The following is a 26,966-nucleotide window of genomic DNA, read 5'->3' as shown; positions in this document are numbered from 1 at the left end:
CAAAATGCAGTTTACGCTAACAAATAATCACAGCGAGTTAATAACACGTGTGTGTGTGTGTGTGTGTGTGTGTGTGTGTGTGTGTGTGTGTGTGTGTGTGTGTGTGTGTGTCAGTGTGAACGCCTGTCCCAACTTTCCGTCCACGTTTCTCAATGGGAATTGTTGAGCGCGGAGTTCTTTGATATGAGGCATCAAAGAACAATTTCTCTTTTCAAATTCTAATCTCAGCTGAGAGGCTAAAATGGTGAAATCGCAGGGAGCCGCGGCGAGTGAAGACGGGGAGGATCACATCCAGCTACTAATCAAGATTGTTATCGTGTTTCCGCAGTGTTTATATGTAGACAAAGATGGTTACACGAAACATCTATTGTCTCCGCTTGTTATCAGACCTAATTACTGTTATGTGAAAAGTGGAAAGAGGAGAAGACGCGGGGGTTTTGCTTACATCTCCTCCTGCCGCCGCGATGTTAAATTTAGGACATGTTTAGCGCAAGATTGCTATTTGTCTGTAATCAGTGCTTTCCTGTCAGTCGTGATGGCTGAGCTGGGCGAAGGAGAGGAGTTAGGGAGAAGCGGCAGAACGAGAACAGAGAGAGAGAACAGGAAAAAAAACGTCTGGACTGCAATCAACCACAAACAGGAAATGATGCCCCGGATGCCCCAGCTGTTGTGTTTGGCTTCGCTGCAGCTACAGTTAAATCAAAGCAGCATGAATGGCTCATACGACAACTTCTTTTTGGAGTGTCTGCCTCCGAAAATAGTCGGTTTACATTAACAGAGCGTTCCCACTGCCCCGGCGTGGCTCCGTGTTTGGAGTGAAACCGTGTTGTTTGCGTTCGTGCCCCTCCTGTTTCCTTCAGTGAACACTTTACAGTGCGCGAGGCGGACGGGAAACATGTGCTGCTAAGTACTTGTGTGTGTGTGTGTGTGTGTGTGTAAGTGAGGATGTGTTGTCTCAGTGGTTAATGGCTGTTCGATATTGATTACAGCCGGAACGTCTGAGTCACATGGGTTAACCACTTGACCCCGTGCATGCCGATGGGGCTCCGCTCATACCTGGACCCCGCAGGGCCCCCCCCCCCCCCCCCCCCCCCCCCCCCCCCCCCCCAGCCCCCCGGCCAAAGCCACATGTCCTGCAGCTCCGGCCGCGGCCGCAGCCCTCTCGTCTCCGGGCCTGGCCCGTAGATCACGGCCGTGTCAGGGAGCCCACGCCAGAAGGGAAATGCGCCAGACTTCATTAAGGGGCAGATTTTTAAAAAGAGCGAGAAGAGGCCACTTTAAACTGCCATTTATTTTCCACTGTGAGGTTGCTGGACCGACTGCAGGGCCCCGCGGCGGCTCCGACCCTGGAATGATGATGTCATGGTTCCAGTGTTTGCTAAGTGTAAATATCAGACGGGGAAGGAGCGATGTCCTCAGCGCCACGGTTCATCTCCGAGTTCTGGAGAGAAGAAAACAAAGAAGGCTACAGCCCTTTTTCCATGTTTAGAGCTGAAACAGATGATCAGACGGCGGAGAGAAGAATCATTTTGCAACAACTTTGATACTCAGATACCTTTTTAGTGGGTCTAGGACACAAATGTCGGTGTGAAAAGGGTGCAGATCTCCTTTTAGTCACTTTTCATGTGCAACGCCACCAAGGCCCATCAGAGGAGACCGTGTGAACCCCCCCTCTCCATCAATGTCAGAAGATTTCCCCGCGGGGTCCACACAAATGTTCCGGACAGTTAAAACGTGAAAGCTTTACGTTCAGCTGACATGCCCATCCCCTGTGAGCTCGGCGGAATTTATGTCAAGTCGACAACTTTGACTCGCGCTCACACGGCCGAAAAAGGCCTAATTAGTTCAAGGCCCGAGTGGCAGCACATACATTGTGCACGTGTATATTATCTTTACGATGCGACTCGCAGCTGGTTTCCCCAGGTTTGGGTCTGTCAGACACGAGACGAGTCAGCACTGTCGAGAGCTGTCCGCAGCGGCGGGACGTCTCAACAAACATAGCAGCAAACTTCAGTCTCCTCTGAATAGGGAAATGCTCGCGGCGTACAAAGAGAGAGTGGAACTTGAGCAGGCGAAGGTTGTTGTACTTAGTTCGGAGCGTGTTGTTGCTTTGCGGGTCAATGGTTTCGTGTTGTAGGTTGTCAGGCGCATCAGCTTGGCTCGGCATTAAACAGCTCAACAAATATCTTCGGTTCCCCCATTGTTTGCTTTTAACATCCTGAAACCTCTTGCCAAATGCCTGGAGGAGTTTTGCACTCGCCACGATGTTCAGACGTCACAGCAGGCTTTTGTTCTTGCAGAGTGGGAAAAAATGCAGTGTTTGCACACATTGCACAATTTTACTTTCTCTGCTTCTCGCAGCTCCAAGCAGCAGCGGCGGCGGCGGCGGCAACCAGGCTCCTTCACGAATTCTTCTTTCTGAATGAGGTTTCCGGCTTCTCAGCTATTAGCTCGCTCGCCGCGAACGTTGCCTGCGTAACATTGTCTCTGTCAGAGTGCGGTCTCGTGAAAGCTGCTCGTTGGGCTCACAAATTCCACCAAAGAGCATTAACTTTATCCGAGCACGTACGTCGCCGTAAACGCATTCGGTTTAACTGCACGGTTTCCCGCTGCAGTGGCGCTCAAGGTCGGCCTGTTTCGGCCCTGCAAGCTCTGGGCACAATGGCTTCTCTTTTACTTGGACCCCAAAAATAATCATTTGTCCATTTCCCTCGCGACATTCCGCATCTACTTTTCTTTTCTTCACAGTCGCCGCGGTGCGTGTCAGCATCAACAGCTACGCGTGTGTGTTTCGTTCACCCTGACCCTCACCCGACAGGCCAAGGGGGGAACCACCCTGAAGGACACGTTAGTCTACTATTTTGTAATTTTCATATTTTCATGAGAATTGTTTTCGTGTTTCTGAGGTGAGCTGAATTATCTCAGTCTGCACATGGCCCTGAAGGCAGGAGGTTGTACTACGCCCGCTGGGCAGCAGCGTGTAAGCGCACCGCGATAGGTTAGAATGCTGACGTTTGCATTTCGGCTCGAAGCGCCACCGTCCCCACGGCGTGCACAGCCTCCACTGGCTGTGGATGAGCAGCTGGAAGACGTCGCCTTCAGGGAAATGGTGCCCTTTCTTGTCATGATCTGAAATCCATTAAAAATAATGATCAGTGCTGAGGACGAAAGTTTCAGCCCTCGTCCTTTCCGGTGAATATGAAACCCGTCTACGTATGAGCTTCCGTGGTATCAAAGTACACTCCGGCTATATATAGAGGCACTAATCAGCCACCTATACAGATTAACACGATGACCTCATTCCTCAGAAAGCCACGATTTCATGTGGTTGTTTGAGGAGGAAGGGAATGATCAGATTTCCTTCTATGGAGTGTGTGACTGAACATGAGTACTGTGCTCGATACGCTCCTTTGTCCTGCCATGTGCAGCGCTGTGTCACAATGTAGGAAGTTGTTGTGTTTATGTGGAGTACTGTGGACAGTCCATTATCTGATACACGTCCTCTGTAATCCTCTTGTACTGTATATAATGAGGTTTTGCTCTCGTGGCACATGTACTGGTTACAGTAAGTCGGAAATGTTTTATTGTTTCTCAAGGCAAATCTCTGTACAGTGTCGCACTTTGGCTGATGAAAATGTTTTAAATTCTGCCGATCTCAGACCCGGACAACAACAGCACGGTATGTCCGCCATCATTGTCCTGCAGCCACTGGCCACTGAGGCCTTGGCCGCAGCTGTGGCAGCCGTCAAAGTTGTGCACAGGGCGGCGTCTCATTGGCTCGCGGCGGATCAGGTATCCTAGCGGTGACCTTTTGATTGGCTGTCGATGGTATCAGGTAACCCATACCTCTCGTCCATCAGACGGGACGTGCCCGCTCTGTGGCAACTGGCCCGTGTTTGCCACTGCCGTGGCAACACTCTGATGTCTGGGGCCTTGGCTCCTGAGGACGCAGCTATAGCACTCCAACTTCTGTGGCCCCTGTTATCTCACACACACACACACACACACACACACACACAAGCACAACCTTGTGCTTCGTTCTATCTTAGAGAGGACACTCATTGACATAATGCATTCCTTAGCCCCTTTACCCTAACCTTAAACATCACAACTAAAGGACGAACCCCAGCCTTCATCCTAACCAAATCCTAAACTTAAAAGTGAGGACAGGGCCAAAATGTCCTCACTTTCCCAGAATGTCCTCACTCCATAAATTCTCACAATGATACATGTACAAGTTTACACACACACACACACACACACACACACACACACACACACACACGTGCACAAACGCATTAATACACTCAGGTAATTAGAGAGAATAATTATTTGGCTGTCAGACCGATGTTGAGCTCATTGTGTCAGACAGATTTATGGGCTGTCAACCCACAGCGGGGTGTAATGAAAATAATTTCAGGAAAACCAAAGGACATGTATTTAATGTCTGTTATCTCTCCTCTCTCCAATTATGATAAATTCCCCCTCCTGCATTTGTTCTGTGGGTCGGTCTCATCACGACCGTTAGGGGGCGGCATTGATTGAATAAATGCAAGGAAATTAAAGGGAACTCGTTCTCTCTCTCTCACACACACGCGCGCACACACACACACACACACACAAAGGGGGCACAGACATGGACATGATCAATTATGTGTCAAGCGTTTCTTCCTCAAAAGAATGAATGGCCCAATGACTATAGGATACCGACGGTCTATTGTCCAGTGACACTGGAGACTAAGTTCTCATGCAGTTCATTATTCCACCGGGGGACAACTAGGGAGAGATCCAAAGAGACCATTAATCACCATTCCCTTCAAAGAAGGAAAAGAAAATGAAAAAAGAAAAAGAAAGGACTAAAATAACACACTGTAATCCTATACAGTCAGCCTTAAGGGTTTTTCAACAGTTAAAATGTATATCAATTTAAAAAAAAAAAAAAAAAGGAGGGCTCATAATATTATTGTACTGCCCGAGTTGTAAAGGCAAAATATTACAAATCCACTTATCCGACCTACCGCAGATGTAATTATTATTCCCCACGGGACGATTTTCACGGGGCTTATATTGTAAAAATGTTATGGCATAAAATGTTTAGTTCGGGATCTGCTGGGACACTCGGGTTCCGGACAGAAAAGAGGGGGCCAGGGGTTTCGCTCCCGTAAGCACTTTTTTTTTTTTTTTTTTCACGCACGCCCCGGCGGCCTATCGCGCTCGTTTTCCTCACCGGAGCTTTTCAGTATGACGAATAGGCCTAACTCCAAAGTCCATTTCAATTTGGGTCGATGGCTTGGGCCGAGGTGGTGGCGGTGGAGGGGGGGGGATGTGTGGGGGTCAACCCAATAACAGAACCCCCCCCCCCCCCCCTTCTCCCTCCCTCCACCCACCATCCACCCCCTCCACGTCCCCATAAATGCTTTCGCTTCCTGCTTCCAAGTTCGGACAGAGCGCTGTGATTGGCCGCGGCCCGCTCTGTGGGCCGTCCCCCCTCCTGCGCTCCGCTCGGCTCGGGTTACAGTCGAGCTCGGGCTGCCGCACACACCGGAGCGCGGCGAGTTTCTCCCCCCGCACACAAAGGTACACCGGCGTGGACAATGTTGGCGAGCGGATTCGGACGCACCGAACGGGCTCAGCGGAGGGTCTGACCTTCCCCTCGGCACTTTTGTTCTCGAAATCGTGCGCGCGGCGACGGGAGCCAGGCGGACACCGGGGCGAGTGCGCGCTCACACACTCACTGTCCAGAGCGGCGCGCCGGAGCGGCACTGGAGGCTGCCCCGCCGGAGCGCAGCACGCTGAGAGCCGGGAGGAATATTTACAATAGCAACTCGACTCCTTTTTTTGCGGGAGAAGAATAGCAAAGGAGGGGGGAGAAGGAGGAGGAGTGGAAAGACAACACTGGAATGAAGCGGGACCTCGACATTCCCAGCGTGCTGCGGAGTTGTGACTGACGGATGACCGCGGTCATCTGCAGGGGATCCACGGCGACAGGTACAGGCGCCACCGGCGGCGGAGCGTTCTGACAAAGGCACGGCGCAGCGCTTCATCGGCAGCCGCATCCAGATCGGATCGGATCAGATCGCGTCTCCCAGAAAAAAAACCAAAAAACCCCAACCTGTAACGACTGGTTCGATCTGTTCCGTCACGCATCAGCTCGGACCGCGGAGACTGTGCCTCTCGAGGCCGTTGTCTGAGCCACAGGTCATCCAGGACACTCCGGGGAAACCCGGCGCTCCTGCGGACAGTTCAGCCGAGGACACGCGGGGTCTACAGTGAGCTGGTGGGCATTTGCTTTTTTTTCGCGGAACAAGTCGCACAGAGGGACATGTATCTGACATCGACCGCACACGCTCCAGACTGATCGCGGCTCACCTTCCCCACCGGGCGAACCACAGAGAACGAGGCTGCCGAGGCGCACCGCTCCGACTTCGCGGCTCCGACACACACCGATCAGAATGGCGGGACCCGGCTGTTGGAAGTATTACCTCTGGATCTTTATTCTCATGTGCAGGTCGGCGCTGCCGTCGGCCAAGTCGCTGGAGACTATCATTTGGAGCTCGCAGAACCCCAAGTAAGTCTCGCAGGCATTTGGTTCGTGTCGTGCACCGCGCGTGTGCCAAAACGCGCCGCTTGTGTGTGTGTGTGTGCGCGCGCGCGCGTGTGCGCCACGCAGGACTAGCGTTACTGGAAAAAGTTGCCCATTGTGCGCCAGGCTGCGCTTAATGTTCTGTTAAATGTAGCAATTATGCCTTAAAAAAAGAACGGGCTTCATTTCGTTTTAATTGTCGTGCGTCGCGCCGAGTTTTTTTTTTTTTTTTTTGTGGAAGCTGAATTTATTTCTCGGCTGGGGGAATTTCCCCAACACCAAAGAAGCACACACAATATTCCTCCGCTAATCCGCAATAATGAACGGGCTAGTTCTGGCAATTTATGGCTCTTGTTACATGCACCTGTATTTTTTTTTTTTACCAGACTGAGGGGGTCTGGGGCGCTTCACCACATATACCTAAGTCTCTGTCTTCCGACACAGTTTCCATGCATGTGATGTCATTTTGTCCGAGTGTGGAATGAAAGAGAAAGCTCAGGTGAAGGTGTGAAGGTGTTCCTCTCCCTCGGCCCCGCGTCACGGGTCCTGAACGTGGACTCTGCTCAGCTGGGGCCACAGTGCGTCCCGGCTCTCCCTCTGTCCAAGTATGACTTCAGCTTTCTCACAATAAAAAAAAAAGTGTGATAAGGCAGTTTCACATATGAGAGGAGAAAATGCTTCTTCTTCTTTTTTCCCCCTTCTTCTCTCTTAATTGCCCTTGGCTCGGATCCAGCCTGTGATTTCTCAACACCAAATCAAGCTTCTCAAAGGCAGACTGGAGCTTTTTCTGTTCTTCTGAACATTTTACATTATTCCCATCAGAACAAGCCGAGCGAGCCCAGACTGCTCACAATAAAACACACTCTGGTAACAATTATCACCCACTCAGACTTGACTCCCACATTTGCATGGTGTTTGGAAAGCATACATATGGGGGAAACAATCTAAAAGAGAGAGAGAGAAGGAGGGGAAAAAATGTCATCCCTGCGCTTGGAGCCGAGTTGACCTTCATTTGAGCTCATAGGAGCAGGGGGGGGGGGGGGAGTAGCTCAACCAGCTCATAACTAGAACTTACCCTCTCAAGTGAATCCATGATTTATCCCCCAATGTCAGATGTCATAGGAGCTCGTTGTGCAGCCAGTGAGTATGAATATTGCTGCCGTGTTCACTGGGGTGTGGGTAGGATACCTGTGTGTGTGTGTGTGTGTGTGTGTGTGTGTGTGTGTGTGTGTGTGTGTGTGTGTGTGTGTGTGTGTGTGTGTGTGTGTGTGTGTGTGTGTGTGTGTGTGTGTGTGTGTGTGTGTGTGTGTGTGTGTGTGTGAGAGAGAGTGTGTGAGTGTGTGGCGTAATGGTAAGACTACGGCCCATCAGCTTTTATTTCACTGTACGGCTGCAGAGGTATAGTGGAACAATGAGTGTCATCAGACACACACACACACACACACACACACACACACACACACACACACACACACACACACACTCATGCACAAAAGCCCACACCTCGTGTCAGCCATGGGCAGACAAATGAAGAGCAGGGGGGGGGGGGGGGGGGGGGGGGTGTATTTATTGATTGATGATGTCACCTGGAGGGAATGTCTTCAGAAGTTTACCACGCTGGTTCGGGGGATAGGAAGATCATTTCTCCATCTGTTCCTCCACCACCGCTCCCTGTAAAAAAAAAAAAAAATCCCCACGCTGGCCGAATGTTTCATAAAGTTCACAGTGGAACAATACTGCTCTCTGCAAAGTGTTTCTCCCAACCTAATTATCCTGCTGCTCTGCGCTCGGAAAACAATAGACGATTATCTCGCCATGTGCAGGCTTTGCACTAAGAAAAAAAAGAGACAAACCTGTTTTTCAGTGTCTGATGGGCAATAAAGAGAGGAATATTTCTTACGGCAATCAACATCTGTCTTGTTCACGTTGTTTTTTTTCTTTTTAAACTCCATCTCGCTGTCGTGGCCTCTACAGTATGTTGCTCCATCGTGATAACACTCACCCAAACACACACACACACACACACACACACACACACACACACACACACACACACACACACACAGACAGAGAGAGGCCTATAGAAATGTACTGTACACTATCTGGTGACTTATCTAGATTTACGATGTCTTACTTCCTGTTCCCACTTTGGGGAGCACTGCAGGCCTCGGCTAATAAATTAATCTGGCCCTCTTCTTGCACACTGTACCACATGCACACCAAATATAACAATACCCGTGCCTCCCTACAGGCCATGAGTTATGAGACAAAGTATAGGAAAGCAGCAGGTTTTGGGCCACTATGGTGTGTGTTTGTGTGTGTGTGTGTTTTTTTTTTACTTTGTGTGCATGTGTGTGTGTGTGTGTGTGTGTGTGCGCGCACAGGCCTATGCATAGGTCCCGCTGAGCGTTTGCTCTGTTATGGATTTCCATGTGAGAATGCCATCGCTCCCGCTCCTCCATTATCAATAACTGGGGTTTTCTTAATTGATTTCACCCCAGCATGCCTGAACAGGCAACATACATCACCAGTGCACCGCCATCTGGAAAGAGGAGGGAGAGAAAAAACATCCCCAGGTCTCCAGCTCTGCTGCAGGATGTTTGAGACCTTTTTGATATTTAACTTGAGGCTGGATGAGTGAAATGGGAGGTGTGTGTGTGTGAGAGTGTGTGTGCGAGAGAGAGGTGAGGAAGGGGGGGTGCAGTCGTGCAGAAGAAGGCTGGATGTGTCAGCGTCCCCAGCCGGTAAAGAACCGTCTAACATTTGATCAGTGCTAATCGGATTAGTTCTCATTTAGCTGAGTGGGATTACGCCAGAAAATGTCACTTTGTTATGACTGATCACGTCCCATCGGTTTTGGCTGAGGCCATATAGCGGCACAATGTACAGACACACTGCGTACATGCACTCACAAAGGAACCTTCACAGTGGGCTCAGGAATGCCGCGGCGATGCCAATTTTTTCAATAATCTGACAAGGTTGCCGTGAGTGGATCTTGCACGTCCCTTCGCTAATATTTACCCCATGACCTGTAACTCACCACGGGGCTGTTTGCAGCCGCTCACGACACAAACAAGATGATGGGAGAGAGGGAAAAAAAGAAAGAAACCGCACCGGCACCCTCTGAAAACACGCAGCGGGGGAAACGGCCACGGCCTGGCCAGGAGTCTGCTGCACTCACGCTGAACCCCCCTCGCATATTTTCGTTCGAGGCCTTGGAAACAGTTTGACATTTTTACGAAGCCCGCAAAAGAACGCAAAATAGCCTAACGGAGAGGAGGTGTTTGTGTTGATAAAAGTCAACCGAAGCCTCAGTTGCTGCGGGTCTTTACTTACTCATCTTATTTTCGCTCGCCGTTGACCTCAGCTGCCTGGCTCACAGTTTAACAGTTGACTGATTCGGTTTATAACGTGCCTGCACGGTCCAAAGGTTCAGTGAGTTTGATGATTGCTCCTGATTTGATTGCCACCGTGATATTTAGCAAAAGGGAAAAACAAATTTGTGTTATTTATTTTTTCTGTGGGGGGTTCGAACCCCCCCCCCCCCTGTACTTTCAGAGGTTGAGATGGCAAATTTATTTCTAAATACCATCTGAGAACAACACGCTTTGATTTGTGTGGTAGAATTGTTGCACAGAAGGCTTACTTAAAATTCAACTTTTGTTTTCGTGATTACATTTTTCTGGCAATATAATAGGGGGGGGGGGGACTATCTTCTGCCTTAACTTTGCTTTTAGGAGCTGCTGATATTTAAGAAAGTTAATTCCTCGAACTCCGAGAAACCCCTGGCTCCGGCAAAGCGCCGCTCGCAGAGAGCTCCGCAAGGCTGACATTCAAATGTGAGTAGGACTTCAGTCGCAGCTCAAAAGGAAACAAACTTCAATTGCAAAACCTGAAAACCGCCGCAACCTGTTGAACGAGAGGCGGGCGAAACTTCAGGACTAGGCCGTAAACAGGATTTGGTTTGCTCGCTAGAAGAGTCCCGCCGAACGCTCCCCTCTGGTCGCCGCATGTGCGGGTCACCGCTGAGAGGGTCAGAGGCCTGTTTTTGTTCCGTCCATGGCCCCGCGCTCTGCTGCCTGCCCCCTTTTACCCCCTTTGCGATGTACACCTTCCCTCTCCTTGCCTCCCCGAGTCCCCCCTTTCTCCCCCCCTACAGACTCTGATCATGTTTCCCTCTGATACAGATCTCATTACACACAGAGAGGACTTAGAGCCCGAGCCCCACTCGGAGAGAAAGAGCGAGGGCCGACCAATAAGAAATACTTCTGGAAAGCAACTGGCCCGTGGTGCCGCAAAAAGGCACCCTGTGTCTCGCTATAAGGACAGCTGCGTTTGCTTTTATGTGTGTCTGTGTGTGTGCGTGCGTGCGTGTGTCGAGGTGACTGTTGTTTCAGCGGCGTGGAAACGACAGGTTCTTCGTTGGGTTATCTACGTGAGGCACCTGGACTCGGAGAAAAAGGGGCTGCGGAGCTCGAGGATGTTTCGGCGGGGGGAAGAAATGCAGTTTTTTCCACCACGGTCTCGCTCCAGATGGACTCACTTTATCCGCTGGTGGTTTGGCTGCCACATCACTGAAAACTGATCATTGTGCCTTTTGTGTGTTATTGATGCGTACATTTCTTTATATTCACGCAGTGGTGCACATGAAATCGAGCCCCGTTCCCCCGGCTTGCAACTAATTTTTTGCATTTTTTTTTCCCTCCCCCCCCCCCTTTGTACGCACGGGGCGCCCGCATGACTTCCAAACTGGTCCTACAGTTTTTTCCTCTCAAGGCATATTATCGTCACTGATTCACGGCTGAATGCAATGAGTCACTTGGGAGTACCAGAGTTTTGAAAAGATTAGTCTATTGATTAGTCAGCTGGTCGAAAACAATCAACAGCAACTTTGAAAATCCTTCACACGTTGATAAAATCTGCGATAACAGTTTATTTATTATCTGAGAAACTGTTTATGGTTAAACTAATCAGACAGGAATGTCTGCCCTTTTTTTCATGTGATTCAGAAAAAAAATTCGGACAAATATATCCTTGTATTGCCTACGTTCATTAGTTGCTTGTAATGTAGCGGACAAAAAGTTTCCAGCTTCTTGGGTGTGAGGGTTTCTTAAATCTCTGCTTTGTATCATTAGAAAATGATTTCCTTGTGTTCATGGTGATTTGTTGGACACAAAGAGCAATTTCAAGGTTTTTCATCTGCCAGAAACAAAATTCCACTCCACTACCAGAAAAAAGTAATAGATAACTAAATCAATAATAATAAAAAACGTCCTCAATATCCCGAGTATAGACAACTTGTCTTGACAACCAGAGTTTGGAACTAGACACATAGGCGGGACAGACAAAGGATTAGGTTGTCTGTGGTGAGTCATACAAAACTATGACAAATTGCCGAAACTTTGTATTACTCAACATATTTCTTTTTTTAAAATCGAAAACCACAGTAATTTCAGACCAAAATGGACCATTATGAACACAAAGATTTGGATTCCTGGTCTGTATCTGCTGGTGCAATCATCGCAAGCCCAATTATTTTGTAAGATATACCGCAAATCAATGTGGGTATTGTTTGTTTTCACGTGGTTTCTGTGTTCATACTGCAATTAAAGCACAAGTATAGGATTATGGGAGTGAACGAGCGCTCGAGAGTGCATGTCAGTGGGCTATTGTTCTTTGTCCAGCCACAGAGGAGCATTAAGGAAGTGTTAGGAGCGTGCCAGTGTGCCCCTGTGAAAGTGTCGAGGGCCGAGCGGTGGACGGGTGTGGAGTGGCTGAACAGTGGCCGCCTTACAGCCAGTCAGCGACCAGGCGTCATTAGGCGGAGGCCTGGCTGGCAGCGACCAGGAAGTTCCCATCGGCTCCTGCTCTGCCAAGCAGAGGCACAAGGCACAAGGCGCTGGGGCTGGAGAGCGTCCCTCAAGATCCCTACGCGCCGCCCCGAGAGAAAATGTCGGGATGCGGAGTTACAGGAAGTGGGAAAATAAGTTGAATGGGCAAAGTCTGCCTTTTGTTTCCCATCTTAGTTCTTTTACATAAGAGCAGTTGAAAATAAGGGGATTAAACAGGGGAGGAAAGGAAGCTAATGTAGAGCGTTGAAACGCAGCCCTGGGCTCAACCGCACATCCTTTCAGTCCAGCACAGAGCTCCCAGATTACTTCCATGTGTCAGTGCGACGGGGAAAGAGAGGGGGAGAAGAAGAAAGGGGGACAGGGAGAGAGAAGTGGAGCGACTGAAAAGCGAGCAGACTCGGATTGGTGGAGATCAGTGGCGGTGTTGGACAGTGGAACGGATCTGTGTGACAGCCATCTCTAAAACCATTACCCCTGCAGCTCCGACTCGGCAACTCGTAACCTCCTCCTCCGGACTGACCTCATAGACTTAACTCTTTCTCAGAGAACCCCTCTGTGCTGCGGAGGCAGACCTCATCACTCGGCCGGGCCCAAACAGCGGGCCGGCGGCCTTAACAGCCAGCTGCACTGCGAGTTCTTTAAGACGTCACGAGTTGTCACCGGCACACAGGCGGCGAGGGATCGGTTTCCCCCCAGTTTGTGGCACTCCAAAGACTCTTGTGGGAAAGTTTGAATTTGGCGTGCCAGGACTTTGGGGAAGGGGATGACGGATCCCAACAAATAATGACAACAAAATGAATAGGACAGGGCGACGGAGTCCTGTTGCGGTTTCTGCTGAGAAACTGGGTTTGCTACAGTATATAAACTATGGTGCAAGTGTGGAGAACTGTTTCTTGCTTTTTTTTGTGCTTCCATGTAAAAAAAACTTGCCACTTAGCAGCTTTATTAGTACATTTTGTAACTTTTTTAAGGGTCTTTCCAATGTTTATAAAAAGATTTTTTAAAACATAACTTACTGTCCACTTACTAGCTTTTTTTGAAAATATTTTAACTTTTTTAGGTGCTTTCAACTGCATCTGAAAAAATAATAAGAATATTTCAGACAAAAAAAAGTACATAATAAAATATATATATATAAATGCATATATATATATATATGTATATATATGTATATATATATATACATACATACATACATACACACACACACACACACACACAAACACACAAAGTATTAACTCTACAAACGTCTACACAAGTAATTGTTATTATTATTAAGTGACTAAAAACTAAAAAGTTAGGAAACCACACTTCACTTAAGATTTCAAAGTCAATGTCAAAGTTTTATCAAACTCAAAATCTTTTGGACTCATATTCTACCAAAATGTGTATTCTTATTACTGAACACTCAACATTAATATAATATTATATAATATAATATAACATAATACAATGTAATGTAACATAATATAATATAATATAATATAATATAATATAATATAATATAATATAATATAATGTAATATAATATAATATAATATAATATAATATAATATGATATAATATAATACAAAATAATGTAATATAACATAATGTAATATAATGTAATATACATTTCTTTTGGCTCATCTAAAATGGAACCAAAGTGAGATTTAGTTTTGTAAAAGATAATGTTTTACAAGTGGAGACCGGATCAAGCATGACCACAGCCAACCAGCCCTGAACATATCATTTATGATCATCGCGGAGCTCTTTGTTCACTCTTATGAGTACACTAATGGAGTGACAGCGTAATTGAATGGAGTGGTGTGATAATAGAATGATAGAACGATAAAGTAATGGAATAGTGTGGTCGCAGCCACCTCTTCCCGAGGGATACCCCCCGTAAGTGTGTCAGCGTGGCAGACGGGCGGTCTGTAACAACCCCCCCCATCCCCATCCCCCACATTAATTATGAAGCATCATAATCCATCTATGGCATACAGAGGACAGGACATGGAGACTATTAGGGGGAGCATGGAAATGGCACAGTGTATAATCCTCGGGACTTTACCACTATTAGGGCTCCCCGGGCATCCAGCAAAAACCACTAATTTCTCCGGTAATCTAGTTTGAGCAGTCCCTTTCTTGCTCCTTCTCTGTGTGTCCCAAATTTTTCAGATGTTAACTGGAGGTTCGAATCATCTTTTATCTTTTTTCTCCCCCCTCCAACTTCATTTTTTTTCCCACCATGCCCACAGGCAAGACAGGCAGCCCCAAAAGCATTCTAGTGTGTATGTGTGTGTGTGTGTGTGTGTGTGTGTGAGTGAGTGAGTGAGTGTATATGCATGCCTCTGTTAACCCATTCTGCCAAGTCTTGGCTGAGCCTTTTCTAAGCAAACTCCCAGCATGACCCCGGTCCCCCTTGTGCTGGTGAGAGGAGTCGGAAGAAAAGGGCCTGTGGGACTCCCGCGGCTCCCAGGCCCGGCCCCTGGCCCCTCCGCCCGCGAGGGCCGGGCCTGGGATTTGCTGCACGCCGGGGCTCTGTGTGGCAGCTGTGACTGACGCTTCAATCGCCTCTCCCTGGGACACCCCAGTGCAGCCCTGCATTCCCTTTCACACCTCGGAAACGGGGGGAAAAAGACAATTACACACATATTCAGCGACCTCCCTCTCCCAGTCTCTCCACAACCCTGCATCTCTGATGTACGGGCCATTGGCTAGACCCATAAAAAAAATAAAAAAACTCATTTCTAAAGTTTCGTGTGTTTTGCAAATAAGTCTCCCTCTAAACAAATTGCAAATTAGTTTACTTGTCTGAACAGCCTGTCTGCAATTACATTATGTATTTAAAGTTGCTCTTGTTTATTTAATATTTTCCGAGTTGCCCTTTCCCTAAGTAAACAGTATAACTTGGCCATTTCCTTTGCATTTCCCTCGATATTTAGAAAATGTACGTAATGGAAAAAGATTTGAGCCTTAAAGTGGAGTTAATGCTATCGTGTATGGATTGTCGGCAAATCGAGTTTGTCTCTGGGCTATTGGGGCAGGGACTCGTAAGCCAGCGGGATTTAAGTCTCTTAATTGAATTATTTTGATTGCCGACTTGATTGATGGAGTCAGATGTGGAGCGCTTTCCGTGAGTTTTTGTCCGACTAATTCTCCCTCCAATGGAGCCATACCAGACAGATACAATGGGAACCTGCCATCAATCACAACTGCAACCCCGAGCATTTTGTCGGGAGTGAACTGCGCGGGCCATCAGGTCGGAGTTCCACAAGCCACCCAGACAACGTTAAAACCAACAATGACATCAGATAGTAGAGCGCTCTAAAGTCTAATCTTCCCATAATGCCATGCTAAATCCCACAGAGACCCACGGCAGGGAGAAAGGCTTTTTTTTATGCCCCGGCGCTGCTCCTCCTCCTCCCATGGCCTGTGGCTCTCTGTGAGTGTGTGTGTGTGTGCGTGTGTGTGTGTGTGTCCATGCATGTTGGGAAAGAGAAAAAGAATTCATGAGTGAATGGAGATGTCACTGTCAGACTCTGGCCTCCACATGAATCCACTGCAGAATGGCCATATTGGCAGCTTGTGTGTGTTGAGTGAGCGAGCCTGTTGGGGGTCTGCCGTTTCCCCTCCACGCCGAGCTCTCGCGGCCGTGATTGGAGCACGGCGGGACACAGGTCTATATTTCATCCTTTTCATATGAGGGGAGGCCGTTTCATCTCCCGCACACATGTTTCCCATTAGATGTGTGTGTTTATTCTCCCCCATGATGTGCTCGGGCATGGAAGCCTCTCATCTCTCTGCGATATTGGAAATAGGAGTGAGAGTCCGCTAAAGCAAACACAATATCCTAAATCTCTCCGCTCGCTTTATGAACTATGCAGAGAATAATGCCGAGGGCTTTGCGTTGACTCGGTTTAATGAGTAGCCGCGGTAGCTTTTTCCTCCAAAAGTTCTGTAATATTATACTTCACACTGCGATTTTAACTCGCTAATCTCCGCGTGCCACGCCGGCCCGCGCTCGGCTGTCTCATCGTCCAATTTTCGCCCCGGCACGGAAAACTTTGACAACTTTCAGCTATCCTCCTCATCTGTCTCTCGACTCCCCCACTGTGAAACATGACAGCCCGAGCCCTCCACCACATCACTCCTCTGTTCTCCTGTGCTGTCTCCGAGATGAAAGCGTTTTCTTTGGAGACGAACCTCTGTCTGTGCACCAGGCCCGGGCCCGTGTTGCTGCTTTTAGTAGCTCTGTTTGCCGCATTTTCTGATTTATTTATACACCTCTGATTGTAGCACCTCGTGCATGTCAGGAATCTCACAGTCAGAACCTTGTGCATGTGCATTATGCGCGGCGAGTCAAATTCGCATTTGAAATATACATGAATGCATGAATATATTTATTGTCGAGAAGCCCCTGTTCCATCCGGCGGAGTCTCATTTCCTGTGGTGGCCCTGCTCTGGAATGGAGTGGCGTGATCCTTGAAGGCGCCCCACATGCGGCCACCAAATAGAGCCGCTCGGTGCACCTCGCACACAATGGAATGGCGGAGGCGAGGGAAATGATTTGGCTCCCGTCGGATTGGCTGGGGCGCTCCCTTCAAAGCAGTGTGCCCGGCTGAGGCTTTAACCGGCCTTCTCTCTGCATTAGATGTGCGTCCTGTGATGAGCCTTTGAAGGGTGCGGGCAGCTCTGGCGGGGAGATTGCGATTGCATTGCACGGATGTTGGGGTTCAGCCTTGCACAGAGAGTTGCAGAAAGTCGGCGGCTTCGGCAGGACGGGCGGCGCTTAGGCAACACGCAGCGTTGCCTAAGTAGGCTGCACTAAAAACGTGTTGACCTGAAAGCCGCAATGTGACGAGGGAACAGCTGCTGTGTCATGTTTGGATACACGCACACGCACCCATATATCACACGGGCGGAAGGTAGTGATCGGATGTGTGTGTGTGTGTGTGTGTGTGTGTGTGTGTGCGCTCACTCGCTCAGGAGTCAGCTGTGGTTGGCTTGTGCAGATTAGGAGTTTGAGTGTGCGTTACAGATGGCTGTAATAATGATCAGATAGTCCTTGTAATGGAGACGGCCCAGTTTGTAATGGCTTCCTAAAACAACACATGGAGCGTCTTTACGAGGCCACAATCCGCCCGGTTATCACAGAGCAAACCGTGTGAATGAGAATAGCCTCATGTCAAACAAGCTATTTATTAGCACACACATCACACACACACACACACACACACACAACACACAACACACAATACACACACACACACACACACACATCATTTTTATACCGACAGCCGGCGTCTTGCCCGCGCTCTGCTTGTTAAAGGCGAGTATTATCAGCGGAGACACAGACTCCCGCTGCACCAGTTAGGCCGTCCTCCCCCTTTTTACATTCACCGTTAATGAGCCTAATGATGTGTGTCTCCGCGATTGCATCAGTCAATATGCTGTTCAATATGGGTTTTTCGAAACCCACTGACAACTTGGGCATGTCCGCCTGGATAAGATCTCCCATCCCAGGGAGTGAAGAAAGAGCGACTAATTTGTCTCGGATTGGATGGGACATGTGTAGCTGTCTTTTGCAATCATGGGCCGAGATTGTAAGCGGAGAATAGACCTGTCACTCACGGTCGCTGATAAGACGCCGCTTTTAGGGCACGGAGGGCGAGTGTGTATTAAAAACACACCGCGTCCCAGATATACAACAGCGCCTCGCGCGCTCTTATGTCGAGAGCTATTGTGTGTTTGCTGTAAATGGTTTTTCTGTTGCCGCACCTTTTTTGATTTCAGCGCGGGCTTTGTTTTCGGTTAAATTTGGATGTTTCAGAAAGGGGTTTAGCCGGAGTTTGGTTTCAGTATATGTCAGAAGGCATTTAGTGTGTTAGAGAACAGGCAAGTTCAGCCCCATGCTTTGTCAGAGGGTTTTAATTGTCTCCGTCTACTGATTACAGATGTGCCCCTTTTTTTTTCATTTCGGAACATTGTTTTCCACTGTTTTTGGTTTGTTGTTTTGACTGTCAACACAGTTACCAAAGATATTTTCTCTACTTTTTAAATTTGTTTGAGCTCACTGCGTCAATGTTTGCTTCCCCTATCAGAAACGAAGCGAGTCAGCAGAGATCCCCGTGACACCGAAAAGCTTTTTTTCTTTCATAAACCACACCGCCTTTGATTGATCTGTCCTTTGGTCTTGATCCCTGGGCTTGGCTGATTAAACCTATCCATCAGCTCCTCTTATCAGCGCCCTCACAGATCGACTGCAGGACACCGAACTCAAACCCCGGCATTGTTGCTACACAGAACAAGTCAAAGGCTAAGGACAGGGAGGGGAGGGGTTTACCAGGACTCGTCTCTTCAAGGCCTTATGAACAAAGAAGAAGAAAAAAAAGAGCCCGCTATGTTCTTTTTTAAATAAAATAGCTCCTGTTAAAAAAAGGTTTTGAGATAAGTATCTAACATGTCAGTGTCCTGCACTCACACACACAAACACACACACACACACACACACACGCACGCACAATTCTGTTGCACATGTTGGAATAACCTATTAAATGAGGTCGAGCAGTAGCGTTGCAGATTGTGACAAGAGTGTTTCCCCTCTGGAGGGAAATCAGAAAGTAATGTTTCCTGTCCGCAGAGTGTCAACTCCCCACTAGTGATGTGACCCTGCCCCCCGGTCACAGCCAGCTCACAGCCATCAGAAAGATAATGACATTTCTTTCACCGACAGGTTGTCATTCACTCGCCTGTGCGAGTATCGTCTCTCTCTCACTCACACACACACACACACACACACACACACACACACACACACACACGCACACACACACACTCACACACACTCCTGGACGTATATGCACCGCAGGCGTGGCTTGAAAAACAAGGGCAGAGAGGCACCGTTGCCGTTATGAATCATTTGAATGATTTGCAAGTCAAATGGGCAATTTCATAAGATGTGCCCGTTATTTTTCTGAAATAAATTTCAGTTTCTCATCTCTCCGGGTGACTGTTAAGGCAAATACATCAAGGCTTCAAAAACGTGGATGATTGCGTGTCACTTTGCTCCACGAGCATCTATTACAATCATGTTGTCAAGTCAATGAAAACAGCGCAGGGAGAGAAAAATCCAACAGATGGGCTTTTAAAATTCACCGATATGTGTTTTTGTTTTTTGGGGGGACAATTTGTTGAAGATAAAGCCCCTTATCTCTTTATGCTTATCTTTTACTTTTTAAACTGCATTGATTTGCGATTCTTAACATCCCCAAAGAAAAACAAAACAAATTCGCAGAGTTCAAGGTAAACAACGTACCTTTCTGACGGATAACAATTACATTTCGGCACGCTGGTTTATCTTAACTTTACAGCATATCCCAATCAGATTGCGCCGAAACCTGCAACTCGCTGCCTTATCGAGGAGCGATCAACCCCCTGAGTTTACACAGTCTCATTTCACGTTGAAAGCAGATAGTTTATAGAAATCCTGTTGCAGCATGCCCTGCAGAAGCAGGTGTGGACCTGCTGGCTTGCCTGTGTGCCACTAGTGAATTCTGGGGGAGGGGCTGCGAACGCTCCCCAAATGCTAGACGGCAGAAGTTGCCTGCTTGGCACATTCATTAACCTGGTATCTAACTAATCTCCTGGCTAATTCATTTAGTCCTCCCAGGACTCCTGTGTATTAATATCCTCTCTGTGCTGCGGCTCATGGGGCTGCAGCGGGAGCGTAGCCATGGCGATGATTGTGTCATTATTTTGCAGTCAGATGAGTGATATCCCAAAGGGCTGTAGCTGGGTTGTCCAGGCCAGTTGAGAGGGGCTGATTAGAATTGCAAATGGACGCCAAGTGTTGTGTTTATTGTGTGTCTCAATATTGGAGACAATCAGGCGAATCAAAGCCCTCAGCTGGAGAGATGGGACTGAGGCACGGTGGGCCTCTCTGGTTGGCACCGTGTCCTCGGTGCTTGCGCAGTGCCTCCTCCCCCTCCCGCTCGTCTCGTCTCCTCTCCGTTGCCCCCTTCTCGCGGTCGACTCTGTCGTGTGTGCGCGCCGGTCCTGAAGTACGCGGACACAGCTGGAGAAGGAGACGGAGGGACGGGGAGAGCCACTAAATCTAGCGCACTCAATCATCTGTAGTGTGTTGCCTCCTCCCGCACAGCTGAGAAATATTAAACACGCTTTATGATAATGAAAGTGCTGGCGACAGACATAAATATCGGAGGCAAAGTGCTGAAGGATTCAAATGTCTTGTACGTTTGCTCACAGCACAAATTTGTCATTGATTTCACGGCTTCCTGACTCGTTAAGAGACAGAATTATCAGCTTTTCATCAGTAGAATTTCTTCTTCTTCTTTTTTCTTCTTCTCCCGGGCCCGTCTGATGAGGAATATCGAGTCACTGCACATATTAAGGGCCCAGGAATATTCAGATGTCTGCATGCGGTGCTGTTGTGAAGCTTTGAAAATGGAACCCAGTGGCAGTACGCCTTTATTATGGCTGGGCGACAGACTGTGTTGCAAAGTCCCCTCGGAACACATTTTCTCCGCAAATTACTTGTGAATTGTTCTTCCTCGGCGATTGGCCATTACCGCGATATTGACTCGGTGTTTGTACAAGATTCTGCAAAAATCCATCCGAAAGCCGTCCCCGCGCTGTCCTGTGTCAGACAGGAAACTAGTGTTTTAGCACACCGTGTAATTCACTCTGTCAGTTGCACACAGAGAGGCCTATCTCCTCTTGTTTCGCTACTGTTGGCTTGTAAAGAATGTGTGTGTGTATATATAATGCACATGCACATGCAAGAATGTGTGTGTGTTTGCGTGTGTGTTTGTGCGCTCATGCATGCATATGTCCCTGTTCACACAGGGGATAATTCCTCAGGTCATTCATGCTCCCCTTATAGCCCTGCGTGCCCAGTCACAACAGGCATGTGAGGCCCAGGTACGGGCTTGCACAGTGAACAGGTACCGCTGAGGGGAAATGACTGCTACAGCAAAGTTTTATTACCGCCACACACGTTCTCTCAGGCCCGGGCCGCTGTAGGCTAAACGAATAACTAATTTAAGTGGAATGTTCTTCACACTCCGCGGAACATCCCTTCGAATTTAAACTGTGAACTCTTCACCGTGCCACAGTCACACGTCTGACGCGATGTGATCAAGAGTCACCAGTCTTGAAAGGCAACAGTCGACTGCATGTGAGACCGGAGCAGCAGCTCAGTTGTTTGGACAGCGCTGTGTGCCGTTGAGCTTGACGAGCAATTGATGAGAGATCCTTAGATTGTGTGTGTGTGTGTGTGTGTGTGTGTGCGTGTGTGTTTGTGTGTGCGTGCGTGCAGAGGAAAAAAAAGAAGAAGAGAATGGTTGAGAGGGAGAGTGTGGGTCGGATCGCCAACGTGGCTGTTTGTGAGTGTGTGAAACCGAGGAGAGAGTTCACGAGGTGACATCTCGTCAGCTGTTTGACTTTCCCAGTTTCCCAGGGAAGCAGTTTCAAGAACAATGCAAAGAAGGAATAAACCACCAACCACCGACAACTGAAATGCCACAAACCCCCCCCCCAAAAAAAGCCCCTGTTTGTTGGTGACTGAATTATTGCCGTTGCTTTGGACTGGAGACGAGGGGGAAATGTGTGTGCGACTGCACCGGGCTTGTAGCAGACACACGTCAGCCACCGGACTCCTCTGCCCATCCATCTCCTATAGCGCCGCCGCACAATAACAGGAATACATTAAAAAAAGGGTGAGTCAGGAGGGAAGGGGACGCAAGATAAATATTGCGCTGGTATTTTCTCCCCCTCCCTCGCCCTTGCAATTGTCTCACGCAGTGACAGATGAACAATGGAAGTATTTTGAACTCTGCAAGTGTGCCAATCTTTTACCCCTGGATTCCGAGCGGCGCTGTCGAAGGCCAGACGTGTTCTGACGGAGAGTGATTGATTTGCTCTCTGTGCACCACGTCTCTTCCCTTTGTTCTTCCACCAGGAAGGCTTCGGTTTCTCTCCAGTGCTCCGGACTCTCTGTAGCTGTGTCCCATTAACACCTGTTAACAACACGCGGACTCATAAAATATCGATTCGGCTGCCCTTTGATCGTAAAGTGTTGCCATAAAATTCGGCACTTTATTTCTATATTCTGAAAAAGAGACAAAAAAACCCCCAAAATCTTTCTGCTGCCGAGGGGGGCAGGCGAAAGAATAAAACATCCCTTGCAGGGACACGTGCATATCGGCTTTTCTTGCCAAGAGTTTGATGAGAAGAATGCTATAATTCTCATGTCTGCGCACCAAAAAGCCAGCTTCGCTGAAAGGCTGGGAAACAGGTGAAACAGCGACGAGATCGAGGAGCCTCCAAATCTCCCACTCATCGACAAGTTATACCTCGTTTGTTCGACCTGTGAAAAGTGACGCGTGGTGTTGTTACAGGCGTTTGTTCACCGGTGGAGCCGGTTCACCCCCTGTTCCCAGTGTTTATGTTAAAGCAACCGGCTGCTGGCTCCAGCTCCTTTTGTGCCTCACAGATATGAGAGTAATATCAGCTCTGGGGAAGAACGCAAATAAACATAATTCCCACTATGTCAAATCATTCCGTCAAGAAAAAGCCTCATTAGTAACGGGTGTCAGGTTTGTTTGGGCGATGCCTTTTTGCTGATTTGATCCACAGATGTGTCGATGCCAAAATACTGCTGTGAAGGGCAAAGAACTCCCCCCTCCCCTTCCCCCGGGTTTGCCTGAGAGCCGAGTCACTCTGACCACGAGTTCGAAGAAAATGATCCAACTTTAGCTACAAACCGTAGCCTGACCCTCGTCCTCAATGCGCTTTTCACTTAATTTGGCTTCATTACTCGGTATAAAACTGGGATCCCTCGGCGGATTTCTGACCATATGCTGAGATAGGAGGGCGATTGTGAAAAGAAAAAATTGAATTTAACCATGACTGGTTCTATCTAAGCCATTAGGTTCAACAGAATCTCCTACATGGAGCTGTGTGAGTTTTGGTGGTTGACGTACATGTGATGTGCTTATTGAGTAGCAACAGTAAAGGGCTGTGTTGTTTTTTTTTGAGGCCTTGTTAATAGGGGTTGGAGATACTGAGCCGAGAATGGCCGCCGGTCGACAACCCCGGGGCAAGCTGCGTGGGTTTGATAGTGGTCGCGATTCCTTTTTCTTTCTAGTTTCTTCTTCGCTCCCCCAAGTGGGATTGGAGCACAATGGGGGGATTGGAGACATGCCATTGTGCATCTGGGAGGTTCTCCTGCATTTCTCTCGCCTCCTGCTCTGCTCGCCGCTGATTACAACCTTGTATCCTGGTCCAGATCTTGACTCTCTGCTCTCTAGCTCTTGGTCCTGGGGGATTCCTCTCTCCAGGACTTGTCCTGCTTCCCGACCACCACACATACGCACACACGCACCCCGACTCTGAGTGTCTGGCTCACTAACGCACACACACACACACACACACACACTCAGGCACGATGGGCACACGCATATCTGCACGCACAGTCGCACGAAACGAGCTCGCACATACAGTGGGCTCGGGCCAGGCGGGTTTGGCAGCGAATGTAGACTGGGCCTGTGGAGAGATCTTTACGGAGCATGCAGAGCCCATCTGTGGCTGCTCCTCAGTGATGGGAGGCAGCTGGCTGTGTGCATGTTTGTGCATGTGTGTGTCTGTGTGTGTCTGTGTGTGTGTGTCTATGTGTGTCTGTGTGTGTGTTCTGTCATGGCCAAGGAAGGATCTAGGCGAGGATGAAAGAGGCTTGTGTGTGTGTTTGGGTCACGGATCAACCCCCAGAATGAGGCTAAACTTGAGCTGAAACTGACCCAAGCTCTCTCCTCCTCTCCTCTCCTCTTCCTCTCCTCTCCTCTCTCCTCCTCTCCTCTCCTCTTCCTCTCCTCTCCTCTCCTCTCCTCTCCTCTTCCTCTCCTCTCCTCCTCCTGCCAACCCTCCAGCTGGAAGAGCTCAGTCCCTGGGCTCCAAGATGAATAAGTGGAGACGCAGAGAGCAACAGTCTGGGCCTTCTCTCGCTGTCAGTGATACCGTGGATGACGTTCAATCACAACCGCATACACCCGCGCTCGCTTAACTCCCCTGCTCTTAGAGAGGGATGGGCTCTGCATTGACAGAGACCGCAGAGGCCATAAGAAGAAACAGATTATGCTCTTTCTCCTCCCTAATGACTCCTGACACTCCTCTCGCTCAACGGGCCTCCTCAGCCCGCGCGGCTCGCAAACAACGTCCACTTCTGTCCTCCTTGTGACAGGGCCATCTGGGTGTCATCTTGTTAGCTCATTATGGCCGCCGATGCTGCGATCCCGACCCCTCATGTGACAGTGATCGAGGGGCAAGCATACAGAGCAAGTTGGGTGAACATGAGAGGTGTGTGTCAGCCGCGCTCGTGGGTGCTTGTGTGAGTGTGTGTGAGTGTGTGTGTGTGTGTGTGTGTGTGTGTGTGTGTGTCGTAACTTCCTGTGTGCAACTGCCATGAGTCACGCTGAATCTCATTTGCTGTGCATGCCAGCCTGTTGACTGAGCTAACTGAGGCTAGTGTGTGTTTGTCTGTGTCTGCGAGAGGGAGAGGGTGTCTGCGTTCACACGTACAAAAGCAGTTCTCTGCAGGGTGGAATTCAGGATATTCTGTCTGTCCTGTTTTTTTTTTTTTTTGCCCCTGACATCTTCATTTATGTCGCTCTAATGGGGACAGCCCGGAGGGGAACGATTCCACGCTTGCCGCTTTTCAGCAAGTCACCGTTGCCAAGCCTGGCCCACTTTGGTTTCAAATGAAACTTGGATTGAGTTTATAGTTTGTCCAATACCACTGCCCGATGGCGAGCTCATCCAGCTTTTCTGTAATAGGGGTCAAATCCCCCTTGCTTCGCTAAACAGTTCTGGAGCCAGATGGGCCTTGTTTTGCTTAATTTCAGGATCCCCGTGTTTAGTGCGTGTGCCTCTCTCTATTTGTGTGTGTGTGTGTGTGTGTGTGTGTGTGTGTGTGTGTGTGGCCTGCACGGGCACTGAGGCAACTTGTTTACCGCATCTGAAATCGGCGTGTGTACACTGTGGGGCGTGTGTTTATGCATGCGTGTTTATATTCAGGACTTCCTAAGAACATCTGCCCCCGCCTGACAGAAGCCGGCGACGGACACAAGCTCTCGGGCCCGTGACCGTCTCGCCCTCCCGCTGCGCCGCTTCAAGCGCCAGGGTCGAGACGGCTCAGACCGGCTGCAGATCTGGTCGTCGTGTGCAGCAGACAGTTCCCATGGCCTCGACAGCATTACAGATGTGGTAGAACTTCTCTGGAGCATTACAAACATGCTGACAGTTTGATGATACATGGGCCCCCCCCCCCCCCAAGTATGAAATGATCACACTGTGTCAACTGCGTTCAGTGGATCTTAACCGCACATCAAGAGCGAAGCCATTTCAGAAGCCGCTGTGTGAATGTTTCCATTGTGAGGCCGAGCGAGCGAGCATGTGGCTCTATCCGTCTTGGCGGATCTGAAAGCAGTTATAGGCCTGAAACAGTCCCTGCTTGAGGACAATTATTTAATATTGATTGACTTGAATGAGAACTGGATGTGTTTTGTAGCCTGTGATTACACACAACATAGACTGCCTCGGGCCAGTGGAGCTTTAAATCCCCCGCAGCTATATATATATAATACACGAGAGCTCAACTACAGTGCTCTTTGCATAACTCAGCTTTGTGTTCTTTAAGTGTAACCCTGTCACGTGGGTGAATTACTGTAATGTTCCGCGAGAAGCCATAAAAGCTGTCTGAAGCGTAATCCTATGGAATATTGATTGAAATGGCTGTAAATATGGCTGCCGTGTGGAAAATGTCGTCCATAATAACAGGAGGGAAGCAGCCGCACCGATTTTGTGGATTATCTCAGAGAAAAAAATGATAATCGGTGAGGGAACGTGTTTCCTGATGTGATGATTATCATGTTGATGGCAAAAGGGGAATAGGGTGTCTGTTGTGATGACGATCGTGTGTGTATGCGTGGCACTTTAAAGGCCAGAGAGAAACGAAGGAAAGATCGACTGTCTGGCCACAGAAACGAGACAGGAAGAAGTCGCGGTACCTGCATCCGGGCCGCCGCCACGTTTCCCCCGGTGGAGATGGATTTCCCCGTATACGTGGTCGAGGAGAATCACTTTTTAATTGATATGTATGGTATGTTCATGCTGCCGCTCAGGAGGACTAAACCAATTCGACGCCATTCTGTTGATATGAGCCGTCTCTGGCCCTTTCTCTCACAGTTCCTGTGCCTTGGGTGCATTCATTCAGCGGCCGGGGCTGCCTGCCAGTGCACTGCTCGGGGCAGAGGCCTGAGTTGACTGGACGGGGGTGGAGTGCACGAGGGGGAAGGGCTGGTTTGAGGCTCTGTAAGGGGCTTTGAGTGGGCCTTAGTGTAGGCGGCGTTTTATATGAAAGTCGGCGAGGGCACGGCGCTTGAATAGGGGCGGCTGGGAAGTTGGGCTGGGAAGGTCCAGGATGCACCCCACGGTGCTTTTGTGTGCTCTCACATCCGTGTGTGTGTATGGGG

General features: G+C 48.9%; 1 protein-coding gene across 1 annotated transcript in view; it reads left to right on the top strand.

Moving 5' to 3' along the window:
* Positions 1-5,504: 5,504 nt before the first annotated feature.
* Positions 5,505-26,966, top strand: part of efnb1 (ephrin-B1) — a 59,506-nt gene continuing 38,044 nt past the window's right edge. The window contains exon 1 of the mRNA XM_035649954.2: positions 5,505-6,568. Within this exon, the coding sequence (XP_035505847.2) occupies positions 6,453-6,568 (116 nt within the window). The 5' untranslated portion in view covers positions 5,505-6,452. The remainder of the gene's footprint in view (positions 6,569-26,966) is intronic.

This window comes from Scophthalmus maximus, chromosome 9, assembly GCF_022379125.1.
Source record: "Scophthalmus maximus strain ysfricsl-2021 chromosome 9, ASM2237912v1, whole genome shotgun sequence".
NCBI classification, from domain to species: domain Eukaryota; kingdom Metazoa; phylum Chordata; class Actinopteri; order Pleuronectiformes; family Scophthalmidae; genus Scophthalmus; species Scophthalmus maximus.
This window is presented reverse-complemented; position numbering and strand designations above follow the sequence as displayed.